This window comes from Cavia porcellus, unplaced genomic scaffold, assembly GCF_034190915.1.
Source record: "Cavia porcellus strain 051 isolate PalLab524CR breed Dunkin Hartley unplaced genomic scaffold, mCavPor4.1 scaffold_8, whole genome shotgun sequence".
Classification (NCBI taxonomy): Eukaryota; Metazoa; Chordata; class Mammalia; order Rodentia; family Caviidae; genus Cavia; species Cavia porcellus.
The window spans coordinates 69,012,109-69,038,329 of NW_026947491.1; the positions used below are offsets into that span (position 1 = coordinate 69,012,109).

The 26,221-nt window shown below is 40.3% G+C and overlaps 1 protein-coding gene across 1 annotated transcript in view; it reads right to left on the reverse strand.

Moving 5' to 3' along the window:
- E2f7 (E2F transcription factor 7) overlaps window positions 1-23,143 on the reverse strand; it is a 37,116-nt gene extending 13,973 nt beyond the window's left edge. Inside the window, exons 1-7 of the mRNA XM_003475952.4 lie at window positions 22,913-23,143; window positions 22,151-22,243; window positions 15,301-15,576; window positions 10,583-10,751; window positions 6,750-7,040; window positions 5,379-5,537; window positions 3,819-3,953 (exon numbers count right to left, since the gene is read on the reverse strand). Coding sequence (XP_003476000.2) covers window positions 3,819-3,953; window positions 5,379-5,537; window positions 6,750-7,040; window positions 10,583-10,751; window positions 15,301-15,576; window positions 22,151-22,243 — 1,123 coding nt within the window. The 5' untranslated portion in view covers window positions 22,913-23,143. The remainder of the gene's footprint in view (window positions 1-3,818; window positions 3,954-5,378; window positions 5,538-6,749; window positions 7,041-10,582; window positions 10,752-15,300; window positions 15,577-22,150; window positions 22,244-22,912) is intronic.
- Between the last annotated feature and the right edge of the window lie 3,078 nt (window positions 23,144-26,221).

Below are 26,221 nucleotides of genomic sequence, written 5' to 3' on the forward strand. Positions count from 1 at the left end.
TTGAAGTCTCACTATTTCTGTATTATAGTCCATCTCTTGTTTTAGATCTAATAATGGCTTTATACAATTGGGTACATCAGTGTTGGGTACATATATATTTACATTTTAAAATTTCTTCTTGTGGCTCGATCGCTTTATTACTAAAGAGTGACGTTCATCTTTTTTTAAGGTTTTTGACTTAGTCTCTTTTATTTGATAAATACAGCTACTCTTGCTCACTTAGATTTCCATTTCATGGTATCTTTTCTCATCCCTTCATTTTCAGCCTATGTATGTCTTTACTGGCGAAGTGATTTTCTTGTGTGCAGCACATCATTGGGTCTTATTTTTGTACCCAATCAGGAGTCCTTATCTTTTAACTGAGAGAGATAATGTGTTTACATTGTGTTATTATTGATAAGACATAGCCTTGTCTTTTTTTTAGTTTTCAATTTTCTGGTCTTGTATGCCTTTTGTTTCCTCCTTCTTAGCTCTGTGGTTTGGTAGTTTTCTGCACTGATAAGGTGCAGATTTTCTTCTATTTTTGTGCATCTGCTCTGTTAATGAGTTTTGTACTTTCATGTATTTTCATGACGGTAGTTAAGACTTTGACTTCTAGTATAAATTTCTCAAAATCATTCTCTTGAATTCTTTGTCAGGCAATTCATCCAGGAATGTGTACACCAGGCAACTTAATTTTTTTTTTTCTGTTTTTGCATTTTGGCAAATGACAGTGAAAATACCATAAAGACTGATTTAGGAATTCACATTAATTTTAGTAAGAAAGTAGACTCACATATAAGTAATCTGTGAATAATATAGAAAACACAAACAAATCTTGATGAGTGGGAGAAAAAAGATGAGAGATTACCTAGGGATGGAAATGAGGACTAGCACGGAGGAAATACAAAGGGGTAGAGGAAGATATCTGGGGGTGATAGATATGTTTATAATCTTAATGGTGATTACTACACTGGGGCATGCAACTGTAGGTTTTACATAAACAAAAAACCTCAAATTATAATTTTAAGTTTGTGCTATTTATTATATACCAGCAGTACTTCAATAAAGCTAATAAAACATCTATGTATGGTAGTTTGCCAAACTGGAGAAGAAGAAAAAGACATTTGTAAGGTTTAACTGCTACTTAAAAGGGAAAGAAGAATGAACCAAGGAATTAAATGTCCCTTGTGTTTCAAACTCGGTTGCTGGGTTGATGATGTTATTTATCAGTAACAGAACCAAGGAATACAGGAAGAGGATCAGGTTTCTGAGGGTAAAGAAAAATAAATTTAATCTGAGGTTGCAGGCCTGGTTCCAAACCCTCATCAAATCAGAGTTCTCCTCCCACTAGTTGTGCAAATACACAAATTCCTTAACTTCTCAACACCATCTTATTTTCCCAGAGATCTTATTTTTTCAATGGCATCACCATCTTTCCTCTTAACATGTTCACAATGGGGCCATAATGTGTATGTGTTGTTGCTGGGCTGCTCAAACTGTCTGATATATGACTATATGACATGTATCAGCAGTGGCAATAACTGCCCAATGGGACAGTCACGCATGTACCACTGGTGGTTCAAGCTGGCAGGTATGTGTTAATTTCTGTTTTAAGACTTGCCACTTCGGGGGCTGGGGATTTAGGTCAGCGGCATAAGCGCCTGCCTTGTAAGCAGGCAGTCGTGAGTTCGATCCCTGGTACCAATAAAAAGGAAAAAAGACTCGCCACTTCTTCCTATTACACAAGGTGCAAATTTCTTGGCTTTACTCAGGTCTTCAAAAATGTGGTCCCAAATGATTAGATTTCACCTTATTATTCTTTATCCTCTGCTCTCCATTTAAATCAGTGTACACCAAATTTGTTCTTATGAGGTACAATTGAAAAATACAGTGAGCATTTAAAAGATGTTTTACAGTAAAAGATGTGGTATTAATTTCCTCAAAATACTGCGCCTACCTCCAAAAACTTATCCCATTATTCTTGTCCTTTTTCATGTGTCTTCAGTTGCATTGCTGTGGCTTCCCTTAATGTCCTGAATTGATTCAAAATATTTATCTTTCATGGTCATTTTTACTTTAGATGGGGAAGAGTCAGAAGTCACAAGGTGCTAGATCCAGAGAATAAGATAGACAGGAATATACTGTAATGTTTTTCTGAATCTCCTTTTCCACTGGATGGCACCCGGCATCAGTATTTGCCATGTGTTTTATCACACCTCCTGAAGACACAACAGAGGACTGCCAGAGCCGCTTCAGAGTGGCCGGAAGTGTGTTCAAAGTGAGAGGGTGTATTCTGAAGGTGATCAGTGGCAATGGGTTTTAATGTGTTATTTCTAAAAAGTTTATACTCACTTTATTTTTCAATCACACATCCTATCCTATTCCTTCATCCTTCTAAAACTTAACAGTCCATTAAGGTATCCTTTCGAGCCAATGCCACCCTTTTTAGCAATGAATCACTCTCTAACTTTAAAATATGTGCTAATTTCTCACTTTCAATACCAACCTCATTTGCTAACTAAGGTTACTGCTCTATAGATTATGGGTTAAAGGAAGATGAATTTTGATGTCCGGCCTCAACTGTACAGGCCAAGGGCAATCTTGTACTATCAGCTTCATTAAGTAAAACAACACAATACTAACTGCAATTGCTCAGCTGAGACATTCTTTGCTCTGGGTGATCAGGGAAAACATTATGAAGTTGGCAGTTGAACTTGATCTTGCAAGTTAATAGAATATAGTCATGAGGATATTTGGATGGAGGATAGACCACATACATAAGATTATACTGAGTAGTGAGTCTGTAGTAGGCCAATTGGTGTTAAGTGCAGTTTGCTTTGTTTGCACTAGGATGAAATCACCTCAGGACACATCTCATAGAATGTATGCCTGTTGTTAAGCGATGCATGGCTGTATTTCTAGTACTAAAAAAAGGAGAAATCTTCACAGGTGGAAAGAACAGGAAAAAATCAAAGACAGAGAAGCAGAATATGGCAAAGATGTGTATTTCACACAGGCAGGGACTACATCACACCTATCTTAAATGTCTCATGGCTTGCGGTACAGTAACTGGCACAGAGCCTACGCTCAGCAAGGAAATCCTGTGTTGAATTAGTTATACTTGATTTTAAGTGGTTCCATCTAGATCCTAAGTGAATAATGGGTCACAAGTGAGGTAGAGAGCTATATCTTTTATAAGCCTGAATTAAGTGGTATAATTTTATACCACCAATGCCAAAATTGAAAGGGTAATTTAAAAATAACGTTAATGGCTTTCCCCAGCAGTATCGCTATATGTAAAGCACCTGGTGCAGTAGGATCTAGTTTCTGATTGCTCAGATATTACCTGTGAATTAAGTAGAATACCTTCTCTCATTCCAGTTTAGGAAAAGTACATTTGTAACCTTTTTAGTAAATTACAAAAGAGGTGTTCATTAGAACATCCTATATTTAGCAGCAGCCTTACCACATATTAGTTTTGTAATAATTGATGTAATTTTTACATTATTTGGGATTTTACTACAAAACAATGTATCATTCTGCTAAAATAGAAAAAAGCAGAGCTCAAAAGAAGTGCCATTTTTAATTCTCACCCAGAACTTCCAGGAAAGAACTCTAATTGATGCAGAAATTCCCACATAAGCTCCTAGTATGTCTGTCTTACTGTCTATGCGCCAACCAGCATGTGCTATTTTTAAGCTAATGATCACTGCTTCATGAGTGAAGTCACTAAGTCCAATTAGGTATGTGATATAGATTATGAAAAAGATCTCACTCGGTAATACATGATCCATTTAGAAAAGGAATAGGTCCCTAGCAAAACCACACCTCCTTACCACTGGAGCCGAAGTCCACAGGTCCGATCCACTTGAAGGCTGGCTTTCGACCTCGTTCTTCTGTTACATGCACTTTCTTTATCAAAGCCAAGCTGGTCAGAACATTGGCTATGTCATAGAGGCGTCGTACCTTTGCTTGAAGATATAAAACACAATTACGTTCATGCCATGTGTGACAGATACATTTCAGTTTACATGACAAATAACATTGCTATGCCACCACGTAAACCTCAAGAGGAAAGCAGCAGGGTGGGATGAGACCAATGGCTCTGTCAGGAAACCACCTAGATTTATATTTCTGATGCATCTGAAGACATATATTAAGGGAAGGTCAGTGTGTCCTTCCCTTTCACAACTTCACACCTCTTTCAAGAGGCATCTGTTAATAAGCAGGGAGCACCAGGACTGCAGAAACACCAAGGGAGGAAATGTCTAAAGGCTTAGGAAAACGTAATTCTGATATGTGGCATGTCAAAAGCTTGCCCTGAGTTTCTCCCAGCAGGTGGTCAGGGAACCTGCTTCAAAGGCAGCTGGCCTGTGAAGATGACAGGGATTCCCTAGGGCTTCCTGCAAGGCCATAAATCTGTGATGCCTCACATTCAAGGTCATGAGATACAACTGGGCTAAAGTCAGTTGCTTTTCACCTGAAACCTGTGTGTTCTGGCTACTCAAAAGGAGAAAGGCAAATGGGCATTCCCAGGGTCCTAAGAAGCACTGGGAGAGACCCTTGTAAAATGCATGTACTAGAGGAAAAATTCAGAAGGGGTGGCAACACATCAAATGCAGGATGATGACCATGAAGTCTTTTCTATTTAAGAAAATGATGCACAGGTAAAAAAAAAAAAAAAAAAAAAAAAAAAAAAAAAACCACTTAAGCCTTAGGATCAAATCAACCAAAGGAGTCTGAATTATTGTCCAGAAACATCAAGCTTTCACCTCTATCCCGACAGAGCTGATTTTATCTAGCTATTTCACCCACAAGGTGGTATCACTCCAGCCGGAAACAAACAAAAAGAGCTACAGAATGACGAGCTTCTGGCTTCTCCCCAGGAGCTCAGGGCACTGGCTCAGGATCTTGGAGCCATCAAAGAGGAACACACACCATGTTTGACACTCAGAAACTGTCCCTATCCATCAGCCCATGCCCCACCACCCCTGCCCTGACAGTTTGTTCCTCTGGTTCTTACCTGTGGATAACTTTCATCTCCACCCTTCAGAAGAGTAGGCAGGGGGTGGGGAGAAAAGGGGAAAGAAAACTCAGACATTCTGTCTTGGATGCGATGTCACTAAAGAGAAATGCAAAGCAATCCACACCTTCCCTGGCTGCCATTCTCCCATAGCATTCTGCTTCTTAGCCGCTACACTAACTACTGAGGAAAACCTTTCTGACAGGAATGTAAAATTCTATTATAATATTTTATAGCACAAAGGAAGAAATGGATCTCTCAACAATTATATATACATGCATTTTGAATCTCAGAGGCAGAACACATCAACTTATAAAAGCCCCTCCTCCCACCTTTTTTTAACTGATAAATGGATCTAGGCAAAGATTCTTACTTTTAAATTTACTATGGTCTGGGGTATCTTGGCTTTCTTCTATCAATATTTTAGCAGCTACATCCAAAGTAACAATCTTGGTTTTGGAGACGAGGAATAGCATGACAAACTTCTGGCTCATAATTCTCAGAGACTTATCTTTTCTACTGTTTGCAGATGCTACAAAGGGAAGAAATAGAAGCATCAAAAACATGGGATATACAAGAAAGACTGCTTATGGCTTACCAGAACTATCTAGCTACAGAATATATGGACAACTACCCTTGCTATAGGCAGACATTTGTTGGACACACATCACAAAAATCAGCTTCTAAAGAAATCAAGATTTTCTTGTGGTTCATAAAATTACTCTGCAGTAAGCATAAACTCTTACATGCATATTTTAAACCACTCTCAACACTATACTTATATGCCATGTAATAGAATCCATGTGGTAGTTTTCCTGAAGCAACTTTTTGAAAAGATTAATATAGACAGACAAAAGGAGACAGCAGGGATCAGAAACTGTTTTTAGATTATCAACTTTCTTCTCAAAGACAAGAACTACATTTTTAATCTCTGGGCTCACAATTTGCAGAATATAGTAGGTGCCCACCTCTTCCAATTCTTTTCAGAAACAGGTCAATAAACAAGCTTTCCGTAAACAGGAATCTTATTAGATATGCGCTCCTATGGATGGCAGGTAAACCATTCCTGACAGATGGCTGCCTTCCCTGGCTATTAGGATAAGTATGGCTGCGTGGAGTGGAACTACAAGGCATGAGGTGGTGAGTCTAATGAATACCAGCCCCATCTTCCTCCCAAGTCTAATATTTGCAATTAAAATGTGACTGGCACATGTACTTTGTCATCTTAGCAACAGGGAGGGTGACAGTGATGAAGATCAATGGCTAAAATGAGAAGAGAAAATATATCAGTCAGGGGGAGGAAAGAAAAATGCAGATATAAATCAAAAACTTTCTGCACCAAATGACAGCAGGAGTTGCCTATCTTTATCAATTCCTATTAATGGGGCTCTTTTCTAAGTGATCTACCCCAACATATAATTAAAAAAAAATTATTTGAGAAGATAACTTCTTCAAAGTTTCACGACAAGAAAGCTGCCTGGGGATGTCAATCTTCCATGAGCACACTATTATGGATCTACAGTCCAGGGACGCTGAACACCAAGTGAGCCGCCATGGATGGATTTTAAGTAAGGTCCAGCAGGCAGCCCAGTTGGACAGCCATCTGCTTCCCTTTCTTCAGTAGACAGAATAAGAGGACATTTTCCTCTAGGGTTGACAGGCTCACATTTCTCTTCTTAGTAGCGAATCTCTTCAGGAAAAACCACTTTCTCTGCCCTTATTCATGAGGTTACAATGGACTCACAGGAGGAATAGTCGGGTTCAGAGAAATCCAGTAACTGGTGATCTTGGGAGTTTGGATAGCCATTTTTTCTATGCTCTCCAAACTTGTAATCCATCAGGTCTAACTCTTTCTGTTGTAGGTGGGCCATCTGCTCTTCGTATTTTTGCTCTTCTCCTAGTCTCCTAAGGGCTCTTAGGGTTTTCGGGAGGCTGTGCCGTCCATGCCAGCCATACTGATTCTTGGCCACCCGGCTAACCAGATGCAGGGACTCCAGCACATTTACAATGTCATAGATGCGTCTTCTTTCCACACCTGTTTGAAAAACAGAAGCCAAGAGATATCATGCAGGTGAACCTTTTGAGTATAAATTCCTTGAGGCCTGGACAGTGTCTGTGAACTGCTTTGTGTGATGCCCACTGTAAGGTCCATCAAGTATGGATGCTCCATAAATTCAACCTGTAAGGATGCAAACAACAGAAATTATTTTCCTTTTCTTTTCTTGAGATCCAGTGCTGAAACAGAGCTGGGCCAAACACCCACGTGGAGATGGTGATAATTCTATCTGTATGACCTAATAATGGAGGACCCACTCTTTAGACTTGTTAACACACCACATATTTTGGCATGCTAAAATGTGCAGTTCAATGCCATTTATATAACACTATGCCCACTGCTCACTCAATGAATGCATGGTTGATTTTGACCTGTACTCCTCGTTGTGCAACTATAAAACACTTCATCTGTAAACGGGGTCCTTTCTCTGAGTCTGAACCATGTGAAGAAATAATTACCTCTGTAACTTTCAATGGCCCAGTAAGGAAAAAATGATAGTAAAGTGTTTCCTACTTTGAAATGGAAACTCAGGATTCTAGTACTTAGCCACTAATCTCAAGTTGCTGGAAAAGGCTATAGCCAGGGCTGGAAGGTGAGTCTGCTTTTGCTCTCCACTGCTACTGACCACTCAGGTTCTCTCTCATATCCTGCCAGTCACAGTGAAGCAGAGACTAGCATATGCTGCGCATGAAATTCATCAGTTTCCTATCTACTTTCCCAACATTCCCCAAGGATCTAGGATTTTGAGTCATTCATCGAATTACCAAAAATATTTACAGTGGTTAACTGTTGAGGGATCTGGGGTCAGACTGCCTGGATATGAATCCTACATCTCTCTCTTACTAGTTGGGCGATCTTGGGGAGTTACTTAGCCTTTGTGTGTCTTAGTATTTATCTCACATAATGATGAATATTAAATGTGTCCATAAATGGAAAGGGTCCCCAATAGCGTTCATTTTATATGATACTGGAGATACCTAAAATTGCTGCTAAAGTAAGAATATTGCAGTAGAAACAGATTTTGAAAAATCTCATGTCTGTGACTCACTCTGTTGTGCAACAGGGCTCCAGGCCCTCTGTTCCCTTTTGCTCTCATCTAAGTTTCCATAATAAAAGCCTCCAGGGACCTTGCAGAAAACCAGCCCAGCTACAAAGATGCCCTCTTTTAGTTCACTTGCCAGGGGCTGTTATAATCAGGGCAGACTCTGAATGTAGCTGCGGGCCTGTCAGAGATTTAATGTGAGAAAGACACCAAATTGCAAGGAACACTCCAGAATTGAGAAGAAGTTCTATCATATGCAAGAAAAGACACTTCACAGTCTATCAGAACATTTCAGCTCATGACCCTGAAAGGCTTGTCACCCCCAAAAGCTCAGGCTTCACTGCCAGCTGCCTGTTGGAAGGTGCTGGCAGGAACAGACAGCAGCCCTTTGTCCAGAACTGCCTGGCTCTTTATTCCAGTCTGTTTCCACATATTAACACATTTTGTTTAGAGTGTAACATTCTGCAGACCTTCCCATTAGAAATATCATGTGAATGCCACTGAGACACCCCAGGGCCAGCCATATGCCCTCCTGTTTTGCTGTTTGATTAGACAACAAGCTGCTTAGTCTCCACCTAGTGGCTAAACAGTCCAAGAAGGGAAATAAAAGATTCTGAGAGAATCTTGGAGAGTACTGTGACATTTAATATGCACGGTGGGTACTTAGCAGGTGGATTTACAGAAACCTAATATGGCATCAGTTTACATGCTTATCATTCACTATTTGAATCTTGCTTGAGATGACTGCTCAGAGGGTGGTACACTTGCATTCCATTTCTCACAGGTGTCAACACCTGTAAGTTGATCTGAGGGCAGGCAGTCTTTTTTTCTTCTGTACTGAGGTTGTTCCATTAATCCTAGTCATGCCATCAGCTACAGCCAAGGATTTACCAATTGTTGCTATGCTTTCTTAGGTTAATTCCCTATTGAGAATAACTCTCAGCATAGTAAAATAGCTTTATTTTACTCTATACTTTTTGATTACCAAAGTCACTCCCTGGTCTTAAATTCCTGCTCCCAATCTCAGTGTCAAATCTAATAGTACCAGAATCTTGGAACCAATGCGATTTGAGTGTTCTGCACATCTTTAGTTCAAGTAAGGTCTTGTAACTTGTGACCCAGGATGTAGCAGAGAGTTCAGACTCCAGGAAATAATCAACAATAAAACAGCTTTTAGGAAAGGACTCCCATTTTTCGACCTCACATGAAAAGAGATGTCATGCTTACTTGGCAAATCTGGGTGATCACGAGGCTTGGGAAGCTGCTGTAAAAATCTCTAGTTCCGCTCCTTGCTGTTATAACACGGAGCACTATGGAATGATCTGCAGCTCATATGACCACAGGGAGTCCTCCCAAGACCTGTGACATGTCCCTCTAACATCTAATCTTTGGTGTTCTGCAGTGACATCAGTATAAAACCTCTGGACAGATATTAGGTGTTTGCAGGAAACAGGCTTCATGAACCTCAGTGAAAAGGACACTAAACGACCATTTTCTGTAAGACTGGTTTGCAGAATCCTGTGCCTTAACTATGTCTTTACCATGCCTCTATCCCAACGCATGGTCTTTTTATCACAACTTCCTTAATATCATGGTTTCCAGCCACCATAATCTGCTTGGCTATCAGCTTGAATTATTCAGATTATCACACTGACATAGTAAATAAATGTCTTTTCTCTGGGCTATGGAAGAAACAAACAAAAAATATAACTTATTTAGCTGATTTCTTCAAAACTTTTTTCCTAAGTATATAAAATCTTATTTTTTAAGGGATTCCTTCAGACTTCTAAACCACTGTGATTTCTGTTTAATGATTGTGAATGCGTTCATTCAGAAACCAACTGCAATCCATGTCCACCAGGGGTCTCTATCCTGAAGCAGCTGTACACACATTTGCAGACTACATCCATCACATTATGCATGATCATGTCACATGAACACACAGATTCTTCTTTGTTATGGGGTTTAGCTGGTTGAGTTATGTCCAGATGTGCTTCTTCTAGTTTGACAGGCTTGCTGTGAGGATCATGATAAAGAGTTTTGAATGTAAAGCTGGTGCACTCAGATCTTGCTGTGTAAAGTAAGTAATACCAGCTCTGAACTTCTGGAAGCATTATTGAACAGGAAAAAAACAGGGTATTTCTAAAAGCTTTTTGCGTCTCTTTGACAATAAATTTAAATATGACATTAATTTATAAGGTAAGTATCAAGAACTACTACTGTTTACAAAAATGTTTTTCAAGGTTAGAAAAAATACAAAACTACCCTGAATTTTTGTTTGGTCCTCCTCCTGTCCTAGAATTTTATGCAGAGATAGCCGATGACGAAGGAAGCTCTGCCTACTTCTTTGTCCTTATCCTTGTGAAAGGACGACTCTTTAGTTTATAAAAGAGGCCACCTGAAGTCTTTGGCCTGCCCAAGGAAACCAGTTTCCCACTGTAACCCGAGACAGGCCTCCAGGTAATCTCGTGATACATACCAAGACTGACAGCAACTTCATCTAGGGAGATGGTAGTTTTCTCAGTTGACAAGGGGTAACTTGGATAACGAGCTAGAAACTTCTGGCAGAGCAGTCCTAAACTTTTCTGTTTTCTGCTTGGCCTCTGCTTTTCATATTCGTCCACAGCACTGTCCCCAACAACATCAAGCTACAGAGAGCAGACAGAAGGGGGTGGGGGGAAATGTCATGGTTAACATCCCAATGGAGAAACTGTAATGATCGGTATTGGCAAGTTTACAGGGTGTGTGTGAGGGGTGTGGTACATACCAACCCACCCCATCCCAGATTCTGCTTAAAATACATGCTTAAATCTCATTTTCTGAATGTTTTACCTATTGCTTTTCCCTGAACTGAAGCTTTCCCTCCTTTGCTGAGTCTCTAGTTCCAAGTTTTAAAAAAAAACAATACAGTCATATATAGGTTGCCATTTCTTTGCCACTAGGGTGCTTTCTGCACTAGTAGTCTGAGAATCACCAGGAACTTTTCAGAGATATAGAATCCGAGGCCTCATCCCAGCCCTGCTGCATCAGAAGCTGCCTTTCCATAAACTGGTGATTCTGACTGACACGAAGTTTGACATGCACTGACCTGTGCTGTGTCACCTCACTACTGTATTTCACAGCTTACCTAACACTGATCAAACTGTGAGGTTTATTAAGCTGCAGCCTTTCTTACTCTTTCTTATTGTAAATACACTAAACTAGCCTCCTTTTCTCACCAACTTGCACTTGAAAATGATTTCATTAAAACCCCAAGAAATACAAAAAACCTTTTGACAAATATTCAAGGAGAAAAATGATACGATTATCTCAATAGATGCACAAAAAGCATTTGATAATTTGAATATTTATTCATGATTTTCACAAATGTTCTTAGAAAGGTAAGAAAAGGGGAGAAATTCAGTGAGAGCATTCACAAAAGTCAGAAACAAACATGTATTAGTGGGAAAACTTGGAAGCACTTTCTTAAAATTTGGAAAATGACAGGGATGTTCTTATCACTGCTCCAGTGGACCACCCTGGAGATCCCAGTAAGGGCATAAGGACAAGAAAAAGGAATGATATACAGAGGTTGGAAAGGAATAAGCAAAACTTTCATTCTGCAGAAGAGGAATGTTCACTAAAAAAAACCCTCAGGTTTACTAAAAATAAGGATTTAGCAAACACAAGACATGTCTTAAAATCAGCTGTGTTCCTATGCAGTAGCATCACAAAATGAACTGAAAAGGGATAATTTTAATACTAACAGGAACGATAAGGTGTTTAAGAATTGGGCTGGCATAGTGGCACGCATGTGTAATCCAGCACTGAAGAGGCTGAGGCAGGAAGATCACTGTGAGTTCGAGGCCAGCCTGAGCTACAAAGTGACTTCAAGGCCAGCCTGAACTGCATAGTGAGACCCTGTCTCAAAAAGACAGGAAAAAACAAAACAAAACAAAAAACTAGCAAAATCTATTTGCATGCAATACTAAAACTTAGGTTTTATAGAATATAGTACTTAAAATTTGGAGAAATATACTATCTTTAAGGAAAAGCGGACTCAGTACCATAATTTAGGGTTAACTCTTTCCAAGACATTTTCAGTTCCAATTAAAACCTAGTTAATATATATATGAGAGGAAAAAGGCTAGAAATAGTCATGCTACAAGCATGAAGAAAAATAAGTTGAGGGTCTTGCTTTACCTGTTATTAAGGTTTATTAAAAAGTGGTGTTGGCACGGAAATGGACAAACTGGCTGAGCAGAAAGGAGTCTAGAAATCAACATACAAGAAACAGTACTGTCATTTGGGGGGAGAGGAAGAATTCCTAATTATATGGTGCAGGGACAAGTGATTATACATATAGAAACACAAAGTAATAGTCTGACTCAACATCACATGTAAAAAAGCACTTCCAAACAGATTACGGTCTTAAGAACAGAAAGCAAATTTCAAAAGGAAATATAGAAGAATATTTTTCAAACCTTGGGATAGTGAAAGATTTCTTTATGCATACAAAATACTCCCCTTAAAAGAAAAGATGTATATACTAGACTATGTTAAACTTAAGAACTTATTTTTGTTCATCAAGTAAGAATAGAAAAGACAATTACCAAACTGAAAGAGTACATATAGTTGATAATCATTTAGTCAAGAATATATAACTTTTACAAATCCATGTAATAAAAATGAATTAATAAAATTCAGCAAAGGACACAAATAAAACTTGCACAGGAGAGGAAAAAACATGGTAGTCCACAATCATGAAGAAAGAAACTTAACCTCTTGAGTAATCAAGAAAAAGCAAATGAATAGCACAGTAAGATAAAATCTGTACACCCACAACACTGGAAGAAATGAATAAACCTGACAATTTCAAGAGTCAGAGAGGATATGAGTCAATAAACACTTTTCTATTACCAGTGGAAGCAAATTATATTTTATTAAGTAATTTGGCATTATCTTGTGAACAACTGCATTTCAATGACCAAGCAATTCCACTAGTAGCTATTTGCCCCCAAAATAGCAGTTCTCAAACTTTCTGCTCAGAGGGTCCATGCCTTTGTAATACTAAAAATTGCGGAGAAACCACAAAGGGTTTTTTTAAATGTAGATTTTATCTGCTGGTATTTACTAAATGAGAACTTAAAAAAGAATTGTTTTCTTTTGTATTCAATCTACTGCAGAATCCACATCTTTTACTTATTAGCTGACTTCAGTATAGAAGGCGCAAGAGAGAATGAGAGTTCAAATGTCTTAGCATTTTTATGAAAATAGTTTTGACTTCCTTGACCTTCAGACAGATTCTTTGGAGATACTGAGGGGACACTGAGGTTATCAGACACTTTGGAAACAATGCCCTAGGCAAAAGTTAGTATTTACATAAGGAATCACAAACAATCCTATCATAGCAACATAGTTTGTATTAGTCCCAAACTGTAAACAACCCCAGGAGTTACAAATACCAGAGCAGGTAACTGTATCTCAGTGTACTCTTGCAGTGGAATGTTACATAGCAAAGAAAATTACAGAAGTACTGTTGAAACATGTCTAAACCATAAGGATGCTTGTTTACTGAAGAAATTAAGAACCAGAAGGCAATATACTATGTGTAATTTTAATTTTACAAAGCCTAAAACCCAAACAAAATAACCTAAGCAATATACTAGATAGGAACACACACTGCATATGACAGTGGCTTAGAAAAGGCAAGGAAATGATAAATACAAATTCAAGAAAGTGGTTATTTAATGTAAATTAATAGTTCTGTTCTGCGTTCTAGACTGGGAGGCAGACTCACGGGTGTCTTGCTACTGCATACATAAATGATTAAACAGTCTATGAGAAAGTAATGGAAAGCCTATTTAAGGTCATTCAAGTTTTAGGTACCTCTTGACTATTGTGAACATGTCTAGTGACTGATGAATTTTAAATCTCTTAAAGAAAGAGTAGAAAACCACAAATTTATTTATTTTTACCTCTACTAAAGTAAAATATCAATAATGTTACCTCAATAAAGAGGTTAGTAATACTGTAATTTCTGCTGGGTGAGTTTTACTTTGCCCTATTTTGTCAGGAAAATTAAGGCAACCAAAAATTTTTTTAAAAAAAACTGTAATACTTCTACATATTTGACAGTAAAAAGCAGACAATTCTATTTAGTCTACAAACCCAATAAAAACATAAGCATCATTTTAGAGAACAGGAGAATAAAACAGACCCTAAGCGATTTCTTGTAGTCACTCAGCTAATGATATAAATGCAAGCTCTGAAAGACAAGCTTCCTGCACTTTTTACAACAAATATAAAATAGAAAGTAAGTTGAACAGCCAAGACCTAAAAGAGGAATTATGAAAATTTTCTGGCTTTAAGCACATAGGAATTACTCTCCAAACTATGATTTGCATCTAGTTACATGCAAGAATCTGCTAGTTCTACCAATGTAACGGTATGTATAGTAGACTTAATTCAGTTTGTTCTATTAAATTCAAATTGTAATTTGGGACATCTTTTTCTCTTTTCCCCTTCCAATTTCTTCATTTTGGCACATGTTATAGCTTAAAAATGCATGAAAAGCAGGAAAAATAGTCAAAAACACTCAAACCTATAAGTCACTTTTTAAAAACCAAGTCTGGGTAAAAGTTTGATGGAACACTGAAATGATTGACCACTGAATTTAGATACATTGTGTATTCAACAGTTCTAGTTATTTGTATTCAGCAAGTAATTTAAAGATGACTTTTTAAAAGCCCCAAGTTAGCAATGCACATATATGGAAAAATGCATTTTTCCAAATTGAAGTTATTTAGATTAGTATTACCCTTAAAATCCAAACACAATTAAGATTCACAAAAGTTTTTAAATAATCTGACTTCACTAAAATCCTTAAATCAATACTTTAAAAAAGTTGTCTTCTTTTTTTCCTTTTGGTATCAGGAATCAAATTCATAACCTCACAATTGCCAGTGCTGGTGCTGTGCAAAACCCTGCAAAATTACCATTTTAAAATGTGGTTTGGTCAACATATCATACAGAAGAGAGGAAAACATTCATTATGAAAATAAGAGCGATCGAAAATCAATCTGCACACAAAAAAACCACTAACATTTAATACTGCTTTAGGCTCAACAGGAATGGAAAAATGAGAATTCTATGAACTTTTTAACAAGTAAAAATTTTCTGAATTCTCTAAAAGCCCTCGGAGCACCTCCTGTTTACCTGCAGAGAGTCTGTAAATGCGTCATCCTTGTTTTCAATGGGTCTGAAGAGCCCCTTTTTCTTCTCTCGGTCTCTTATGTCTGGGCTGGCGGCACTGATAAGCATCTTCAGGTTGGCTGTGGGGGTCCACGGTTCTGTCTGCTGTCTGTCAACAAGCTTCACCGGAGTAATGGGATTTCTTTCAGGAGTGAAGATTTTTTGCTTTGATAAATCAATTGGTTCATTTTTTATTGGAGTCTTTGGGGCCATCCTTAATCGATCAACAAATATATTTTCCTATTTTTTTAAAAAAAGAAACTTTTAGAAAAGGAAAAAGCAGGTGTTAGGGTACGAGTATATAGTTCCTACCATTCACTAAGGCTTGGGAATACAAACAGAACCATGTGTGTTCAGGGTGAACAGAATCAGGATTGGGTTAATGAAAGGGGACAGAAGACTTCATGGGAATTGAACAGTGGCATCAGGGAGACCTGTACTCCTTTAAACACACTTTTTCATGGCATCTCTGTAAGAAATGTCACGGATGTATCTGTCATTGATAGATGCTTACAACAGGTGAGAGTGATGAAGGCCAACGTAAGTTGAATCCATATTGTTTCTAAGGACTACATAAGTATCTTTAAACCTTACTTAGAAGTTTGCACTAGCTAGTGAAGAGCAGTGATGCTTTTGCTCAGGTCACCAGTGGCAGAACAGCAATTAGTATAATACAACCAGCAAAAGAAAAAGCATCCAACAAAATATATTTTAAGCAAAGCTAGGGGGCCGTGCAGCAGTGTCATTCTTCTAGAACAGTGTTTCTTTACTATCCATGGAGTTTAAATTTCCAAACTCCCACATACTCATAGCTGATCTCACTTCAGATGACAAACATGCAACTCTCATCATATGGGATTTGCCGTTTTGCTTTGTCACTCAGACAAACCCACAGCCTGTTGAACTAGAAAAAAATCCTGATTGTAAGCTCAGATGGCCCAAGTTAATTATCAAAATGCCACTAAGGTTTTTAAATGCTCAACTCATGAGTCTAGAATTTAAATTTTTTTGGTAACCTGGTTAATAGTTTATAGATAATTATAAGCAAAGATTAAAGATGGGTCCATTATGACAAAGGAACCCACATTTAGAATTACCGAGCAATTAAAATTTTTCTTCCTAAAATGTTGCTGCCATTGAAATCAGAAAGATTCTGCTCTTCCTATGAATTCACTTCCCGCTAACACTGATTGACACAATGATGAAGGTAGATGGTTAAGTATCTGTCACTCCTTTCCCACCCATGTATCACACTGTAGGACGGCAGGCTTGGATTGTGGCTGATCAGCCACTTAGCTGTAGTGACAGTCTGCCCTAGCATACTAGGCAGGAAGGGTGTGGAGAAAGGAGATGATTTTTCACATCATCAAAGCTTACTAAGCGTTCGGCCTACAGGTCTGCACCCACTCAGCTCTCAAGTCCCTGCCAGTGTGGCCTTCTGATGGAGAGTCCCACAGTAAACTCTCAAGGGAAATTACAGGGTGCCACGTCCTGTTTCATACTTTATATATGCATTAATTCTTCATCTAATCCTGTGGTGTAGGTACTGTTATTTTTCCAGTTTACAGATGAAGAAACTGAGGCGGAGAAAGGTTAAATAACTCATATTAGTTCATATGCAACACAGCTAACACAGATGCTTCTAAATCACTGCATCTAGAAGTGAGCTTGTCCTGGGTGAAACTGGGAAGAAGTTTCCAACAACCCAGCAGGCCATGACCCCCACTAGCATCTTGGGAAAAGCAGTATGGGGATGCTTGCAGGACCTGAGCAGCGTATCAGGGTCTGCTGCTTAGCGAAGTTAACATGGGCAAGTCCTTCACCTCACTATATTTCTATTCTCAGTTGAACATTCAGTTCATAAAAACACTAACCTCAAGGGTCATGACAATAGCTCCTGGTACACACTGAGCACTCAGTAAAACTTACCATTATCTTTTTCACTTGTTGTCCTTCTTTATTGCCATTTATTTAAGAGCTCATATAATACAGCACTTAGAGTTAATATAACACAGCACATCGTATTGCTATTTAACTTCCTGGGTGTGTGTCCTATCTCTATACCGAGACAGTGTGCAGTGGAGGTCAGTTCTACATCTTGTTCCTCACAGACCTTGGTACAATGCCTTGCCCATTACAATTGCTCAAACACCGTGCTTTGATTACCGAGTTACTCCCAAAAGTGTCCAAATAGCAGAGGGTGTAGCCTTGGATGGCTGAGCGGACAGATATTTATTCTCCTTCTCTGCTATCTGCATAGTACCTGTGCTTGTGGGAGCTATGAGTCCCTATCTTCTCTCAAACTAGATGGCAATTCAGAATGGATTATTTCTTTATAAACTTTGGTGTATTTGCATTATAGTTTAAGTAACAGAGCAGGAGGGGAGTTAGGTTTCCATGGCAAGTCAGGACAGTGTCACAACTTTATGAAAATTTAAAAATTGCACTGTGAGTGTCAAGGATTTAGCTCTGCGGCGTAAGCACTTGCCTGGCAAGTGTGAGGTCATGAGTTCGATCCCCGGTACAAACAAACAAACAAAAAAAAAACCCCAAAAAACTGCATTGTGGGGGGCTCAGGTAGATAACGAAGTCAAGGCAACCTAGTCAGACCCCGCCCTGCATATCTGTCCATTCTGTTATCCTGCACTGTAGAGGGCAGAGGAAAGGTGATTAACATGGGAATTAAGAAATAATCCGCTTTATTTCAACTGTGTATTGCTAGTTCTGTCTGGGTACTAGTTTCTGTAGGTGAAAACAAGAATCCAGGCCCAAGTACCTGTCTTCAAGGCTTTCTAGCAAGGCTTTCTAACTGTGTAGCAGACACTGGGATGCACCAGGATCTTTTTGGGAATGAATGACTCATCCCTCAGCTGCTGGAAGCCACAGGAACAGTCAGCCCCTCAGCCATCTGCCTAGACTGAAGGGGGCAGGCAAGCCCAGACTCATACCCTTTCATCACAGGAGGCCTGCAGAAACAGCACTGACACATAAAAGCCTGGTTTTCTCACCCCACCCGAGGATCGCACCTACGGGTCACCCTGGAACTCTCCAAAACTCAGACTGCTTCTCCAATTATACGCAGCTCCACTTTTTCTTTTCTCAAATTGCACTTCTGTCTCTCCCCTCTCCTCCCCCAGGCCTTGAATTCGAGAGCACTGTCTCATAATTCTACACACTAAATTCCAAGTGAGATCTACTTGTCAGAAAATGTATCCTACAACGTCTTAAAAATCACTTGCTCAGTGAGAGCCTGGAGAACGGAACCCATGAACTGGTCCTGCAGTTCTCAGTTCTTCACAGGAAGTAATGCACCTCGGCTTACGTGTCTTACAGTTGCTTATACTGAGGATTAGCTCAAATAATGCAAGTGAAGCACTGTCATCTGCCAGGTGCTATGCAATGATCATTACTAATATAGCATCAGCACTATGACTACAGGTAAATGCAGTCATACAAAGAGCTGAGTAGCCAAAAGATCATGGTCCCAGTCCGGGTTCCATCTTCACGCAGCTTTGAATATGTAACCTCAAATAATACCTGCAGTCATCGGCACTGTCAAGTCCCTTGATGGTACCTGAGCAACTCTTGCAGCTTCCCCTAGGCACACCCCACCCTTTGCCCCAAAGGCCACCTGTTTTCCTGTGCTCTTAAATCACTCAGGCTGAGGCTCAGGCCATCACTTTCTCTTCAGTCCCACTGGCAGATCTCTGTGTACTGCAATCCTACCTACTGTTGAGGATTCACTGTACATACTACTGTTAGGAAGCATCTCCTGTGTCCTGATCCAACTCTTCTTCCTGCCAAGGTATACTTTCCAGGAGTAATCTCGCTGAGGGCTCTTCCCACCATCCTCCCGGGGGTTTCTCTACAAAGTCTGTTCTGATGCACAGCTAACCTTAAGGTTGCCAACTCAGATCAGTGGTGAAATATCTTACTTGACCTCCCTGCAGCAGTGAGGGTGCCCTCGATTCTGAAATACTGCTCTCTCTCGGCTCTCTTCGTTTTTCTGACTGTGCCTTCTCAATCTCCTTCACTGGTTCCTCTTCTTAACAAAATGCAGAAGTCCACACTAAGCCCTGTGGTCCTCTATTCACTTCCTGTGGGATGGTTCACCTAATCTCACATATGTGAGTTTAAAGTCAACCTGTGCTGCTGACTCCTACGTTTTACTCCAAGTCTAGGACATTTCATAAATTTCAAAAATCGGGCATTAGCTGTCTCCTGCTTGTAAATCACACAGTACAAACATATTCCAAATTTAACTCACCTTCTTTCTCAACCACTCCCAAAAAATATGAATGACTTTAAAAGAATACCCAGGTCCAGTAAGTCTGGGCGTTGTCCTCAACTGCACCATGCCCACGTCTACTTCACTAGCTACCTTTGTCTCTACCTGTACAGGTAGGTCTTAGCATTCATTCCCACCAGCTGGGCTCAAGTGAGCCCTCCCAAAAGCTCAGCTGTTGGCAACTTGTTGTCTGAACTATTTACATCCTACTTTTATCACCCCCAAATGCACTGGAGAATCTTAGCTCCTCAATATATAGGAGAGCTGTATTTATAAATTCACACATCACCTAATAGCAGTAAATCTGGGTAAAATTGTTAGTAACTTGTTTTCAAGAAGTTCCTCCATGAAGAGACAGAAGATGCAAGTATAATAAACAGTAATTTGGATCCTGACCAATGTGCGGATGTCAAGAAAGAAACTTTCTAAATAACTAATCAAGCAGACACAACTACCCTGTCTCCCCCAGAGGCATTTCTGGAAGAAAACAGTGCCACTGGGAACTTCTTGCACATTTCTCAAATGCCCACACCTCATGTTGTTTCTTCTGCTTGAAATGTCCATCTCACTCACTCTTTTCTTGTAGGCTGCTGAACTCCCTCATCCAGGATGGTGTAACTCAGCTGTTTCTTCCTCTTTCTGAAGCCTTCTAAATTCCCTGAGTTTACTTCTTTCTCCTCTATTATGCCCGGGTGTTTGTTCCCCGTGCTATTAGGACACTAACTCATAGTATCATTGGCTAGTTTTATATCTTGGTCCTTCAAAGTCTTTCAGGTAACTAGTGGCAAGGCCTATCGCATATTCATCTTTGGGCTGTCAATTTAATTTAGTGAATGTGAAGAGCATCTACTGCTGGGTGCTTTACAAAAACCCAATGAGAGTGGTGCTGTGTGTTAGCTCCAATTCACAGAAGGAAAAAAAGGGCTTAAAATGGTTAGGAGACTCATTAAATCACTGCATCCCCGCCTTGGAAACAAACATTTGTTGAAAGACTTTGCAAATGTATTTGAGGTCATACTAAGAAATCAAATCTAGGACTCTGCTTCAAACCCATGTTCTTACCATCCCTACAAAGCCTCCTTCCTAAACTTTCTAGCAAGATGGAAAGGAAAGGCCCCTTCCGGGAAATTGGTAGCTCTCTGCTCTCGTCTCTTGACTTCTCTGGGAAGTGACATGATCCTGCTCATGCACTCCATTTCAAATTTTCTTTCTTTTTTGGGGAAGGCAGATATCAAGGAACGAACTCTTCACCTCACCAGGGATCACCTCAGGGATCGAACTTACCAGGCAGGTATTTGTGCTGCTGAGCTAAACCCCAGCCCTATTTAAAAATTTTAACCACTTTCCCAATCCTGTTTATTTACTTCTGCATACCCATTAAAATATGAAAGCTCAACTGGACACAGACCTAGCTAAGGCTAACTAAGGGATCCTTGCTTAAAGTCCGTGACCCAGAAAGATGGAAGCAGAACAGCAACTTACAACACTGATTTAGACTTGTATAAACGTAAATCTTTCAAAGCTGAACCATTCAAATTATAAAGAAAACCAAAAAATTTTGCTCTGATATTCACCAAGCCAAAACTCTGATTATATACTTAAAGGGCATGACATTTCTACCTTTACATGCCTTAGTCAATTTAAAGTTATCTTTAAAACAATAATGTGGTGGTATACTTCTTATCCTAACAACAGGTGCTTTGCCACTAGGCAGGTTGACTGTTGCTAAGCCTAAAAATAAGACCACGAATAAAGCGAAGGCCAATGCCCAAGGAAGTTATTTCTCTCAGATTTACACTTGAAGTTTCTAAAACTAGATTTCTTATATTTATTTGCCTTTGTCTAAAAATGCTTAGCTTGCACCTGCCTGGCAAGCATAAGGTCGTGAGTTCGATTACCAGTATCAAAAAAAAAAAGCTCTTTACTTTGAACAAATTGTGTCTTTTTGGTGGGTCATCTGCTGGTTTGTACAACTGTGCTGATATTGGCAAGCTGACAGTTTAGATATTAATATTTTTGAAGACACAGCCTTACAACTCAAGGAGTACAAAAAGAGAAAGGATGGCTCAGTATAAAAATAGCAGAAGCACTGCAAAATATTCAGAGTATGTTGGTGGGCCAGTCACCTTGTCTTCTATAGGGTCAGCACAGGCTACATTCTTGGGCAAATGGGAAAAAGACTTACAGCCAGTTGCTTGGTAAGGAGACATTTCTCAGCATTTCAGTAATGGAGAATTTAAAACTACACACGTCTTTCGAGGCCAACACTCCTATAAACCACCTTTGACAACTCTAAGCATTATAAATTGACTGCTGGATCCACCATACCTGATTTAAGTAAGCTGGTTCCAATGCTACATCTACTTAAGGTAGTGAAATGGAAACAATAATGGTTTGGATGGCTCTATCTGTTAAAAAGTATATTTCTATTATGTCCACCAGAATTATTAAAAATCTCACTACACAAGTGGAGTCCACATCTCCACCTTTGGTATGTGGGAGATCAAGGTACTTAAGCATGCTTACCTTTTGTGCATTTTCCCCATCTTCAATTCCCAACTCTAGTCTGGCCTGCTTGGGGCTGATCAGGTCTTTTAGTGTTAAACAATTTATCTCCATCTGTAATGCACGATTACATTAAGTTACATTAAAAATGATTTTATACTCAGATATTTTCCTCCCACAGAAGCATGTATTAGTTGTTCGTGAACATGACCTTCTCCTCCCCTAAACACATCCTGGGAGTTTCCAAAAGTGTGGACAACTCCCAGTCCTACACCAGAACAAACACAATTACTGAAAATCTGAGAGCAAAAAAACCGACAAAAATATTAATTCTTCATGAAAAGCAACAGGGCAAAATAAAGTTGCCAAACTAGGAGGCTGTTGGAAATTACTGTACAGGGTACTGAAATCTGTCAGAAAGTACTGTGCAGGGTCTCTCCAGGTCAGTTAATTTTGGCGCAAAGAACTAGGAGGAATTCAGCGTTGAGGGGGTTTGAATCAGGGGGGCAGGAAACCTGATCGCTAGAGCAAACCCACTCAGCGCTCGGAGCAGGTCCTTCCCAGGCCCCAAAGATAAACTTTTTCAATGAAACCCCCAATCACGAGCGAGGGTGAGGTTGGAGAAGGAAGGCTGGGGTCCACACTGCCCAAACGAGCCAAGTTCCACCGCGGACACCTAGAGCCCACGCCGGCCCGAGGAGGAGGGCAGGCTGGCAGCCGTGAGAGAGGTCCCCGCTCCCCGATTCCCGCCTCCTTCCCACCCGGGACTGCACGCTTACTCACTCTCGCTCTGCCTCTGCCGGGACCTTCGCGGTCCCACGTCGATGCGGGCAGAGGATGCAGGTATCAGCAACCGAACGGCGACATCAGGAAGATCAGGTGAGGCGTGCAGACTCCCGGCTCCAAGAGCCCAGCGCTGGCGGGGACTCCGTGGCGTCCTCGCAGCGCCAGCGTTCCTACCCGCCCAGCGCGACTCCAGGGTGGATCGCGGTCCCCGCTAAAACACCTCCTCTGGCGCCTTGAGACCGAATTTGAGCATTCGCCAATCAGCGGAGGCTGGCGGGACGGCCTTGGCCAATCGCGCGGCGGCACGGCTCGGGACACCGCCCCTCGCGGGCTTGGCGCTTCGAGCCGCGCGTTTCTGCGGCACCCGCCCAATTGTTGCCGCCTCGCCCCCTCCCCCTTCCGGGTACCTGGAAACCTCGAGCTGGGAGCCAATTCCTGCAGCGGGCGCGGGCTCGGGCGGCGCGGGGCGGCGGGAGCCGGGGCTTCTTTTGTTATGCAGAAAAGACCCGCTCAGGTTCCCGAGACGCGGGCGCAGCCTGGGGAGGGGAAGCAGATGGAGTTGGGAAAAACGATCCGCGCACTTTGGATGAAGCCGCCGCCGCCCCTTCCTCCCCCAGCACCAGGCGTGGAAACGAAGTTGCCCAGACTTGCAGGGCGAGCTCCTGACCCCCCAGAGCGGCGACGCGGAGCCCGGTGACCGCGGCCGCGGCGACAGATGGCGCGCCGGTTGGCCCCGCGGACCGGACGGGGAGCCCCACAATTGGCTAACCTTTATTATTATTTTTTAATTCAGGTCTGGAAATATTTTTTGCTTACCGTCGCACATAATTAACAAGAGGAAAGAAGCACGTAAAGCTACAATACGGACTTGCTTTCTGGGAAACAGTTAAAATTTCTTCAACATTGCTGATTTGTGTTAAATGTTTCACTTCCTCCTGCTGCTTAGTTAGAATGTGAATATGGATAAAGGCAGCTGGAGTTTTTTTCCCTTTAATTATTGTTCTTTTAGTAGCGCATGTTTGCGGTAGATAATTACGTTTCTGGCGGGAAGTTGGTAAATGTGCATAACATGCCTTAATGTTTTTTTATCCTTTGCCCTAACAACAGCCCTGCGCCCTCTGCCTCTTGTTTCCCTTCCTATTTGTGAAGTGCTCTTACATTTTTCCATAGTGCCTTCTTCAATCCACTTTCTTCTTCCTTTTTTTTTCTTTTTGGTATGGAGGATCGTGGATCAAGGATCGAACTCACGACCTTGCGCTTGCCAGGCAGCCACCTATGCGGCTGAGCTAAATCCCCAGCCCTCAATCCACTTTCCCTTTCTCCTCACCATTGCCTGTTCCTCTTTCCATTTGAAAAACATCGCACTATTTTCTTTTATTTCTCTTTGTATTGTGGGTTTCTTACATAAGAGCAACCGTGCCATATTTAAACGATTGTCTGATTTGTTTCACTTAACATTATGGTCGTGAGATGCATCCACTTACCTACAAATGCCTCAAGTTTATCCTTCTTTGTGGCAGAGTAATGTTCCATTGTGAATAATACCAGAGCAGATAGGTGTGTCCAAGATTTAGCTTTATGAATTGTGCTGGTATACACATGGGCATGTATGTATCATTGTAACATGTCTTTAACTCTTTCAGGAAGACACCCAGAAGGGGAATAGCTGGGTCCAATGGAATTTCCATTTTAATGTTTTGGGAACTCTCCATACTGATTTCTGCAGAGCTTGTACTAGTTTACATTCCCACCAAAAAAGTAGAAGGGTTCTTTTCGTGGGCAGCCTGGCCAGCGTTTCTTAGTATTTGATTCTTGATGAGGGTCATCACAGAATTCCCAGAGCTTTAATCGTCCATTATTATAGGACATTTATTAAAATTAGTGAATCAACATTGACATATATTATTTTTAACTAAAGTCATTGTATTAAATTTCGTTTTTACCTAATGTCTTCTTTTCTGTTCTAGAATGTCATACTATTCATGTCACCTTAGACTTGTGAACTGTGAAAACTGTTCATAATTTCTTCATGTTTGATGACTTCTAGCCACAGTTTCTGGGCATACTGGGAGGTACTTTGTTGGGGTGAAATTCCATCAGCTGGAATTTCAAGCATCGTTTTTTAAAGCATGTCTTTGGACATTCAGCCATAGACTACATACCTTACAGCACAGCCACAGTTTGTGCTTATTCTTCGTCTGTACCAGCCGACATTCCCCACCCATGTGTAAAGAACCATTAGTAGATATCAGAATGCTCAATCAAGTCCTTCTCTTTTATTTAGATTGTTGATGAACACAGCCTAAAAATCATCACCACACCATGTGCTGTCAAGACATAAAACTGCATAGTATTAAAGAAAAATAGCTATAACGCCTACCTGGCAAGTATCAGGTCCTGAGTTCGATTTCAGGCACACAAAAAAAGTAGCAATAGTAGTACAAAGTTGATATTGTACAATAGAAATAACCCTTATGAACTGAAACCTATCTTGTAGGTAAAGGTATAAAGATTAAAACTGTATCTCATTAAATTTTGCTCTTACTGGGAGGCAGAACATTTCTATGAGGAAATCTTTTTTTCTAACTGGTTTAATGTTCTGTGGCTTCCAAAACTCATAATCAAGCTGGTGCCTTAGGAGAGCAGAAATTTATTCTCTTACAGCTGAGGGGGCTGAAGTTAAAAAAAACCTAAGGTGTTGACATGGCTGCGTTCCCTCTGGGGATCTAGGGGGAATCTGTCCTTTTGTCTAAAAGGCTTTTGGTGGCTGTCAGCAGTTTTTGTTCTGGGTCTCCAAGTCTCTTCCTCTGTGGTCACATTACCTCCTCTTTTGTCTTTAAGTTTTCTTTGTATGTTTCATACAAGGACACTTACTGCATTTAGGTCCCAGGTAGGTAATCCAGGATGATCTTATCTAAAGGTCTGTGATTATGTCTGCAAAACCTTTTCCCCAAATAAGGTAATGTTAATAGATTCTATAAGTTATCTGTACTTTTTTGGAGATGTGTGGACCAATATTCAAAGTATTAAAGTGCATTCATTTCTCTCATATTTCGAAATAACTTGCGGTGTTTCCTGGAGGTTAGGCAGTTTTATGTTAACAGACCTTTTCCTGGTATTTTCCTTAGTGAAAGTACTTTTCCTGTTTCAGCTCAAACATAGCCTGTGTCTGCTCAAATCAAGAACGAAGTTAGTATGTAGCATTAGATATTTATTTTATTATAAGTTAAAGTGATCTTAGATGTGAAGGAAAACTGGAAAATGAGTGACAGGCCAATTCAGAGGCATTATTCCAAGAAATTTATT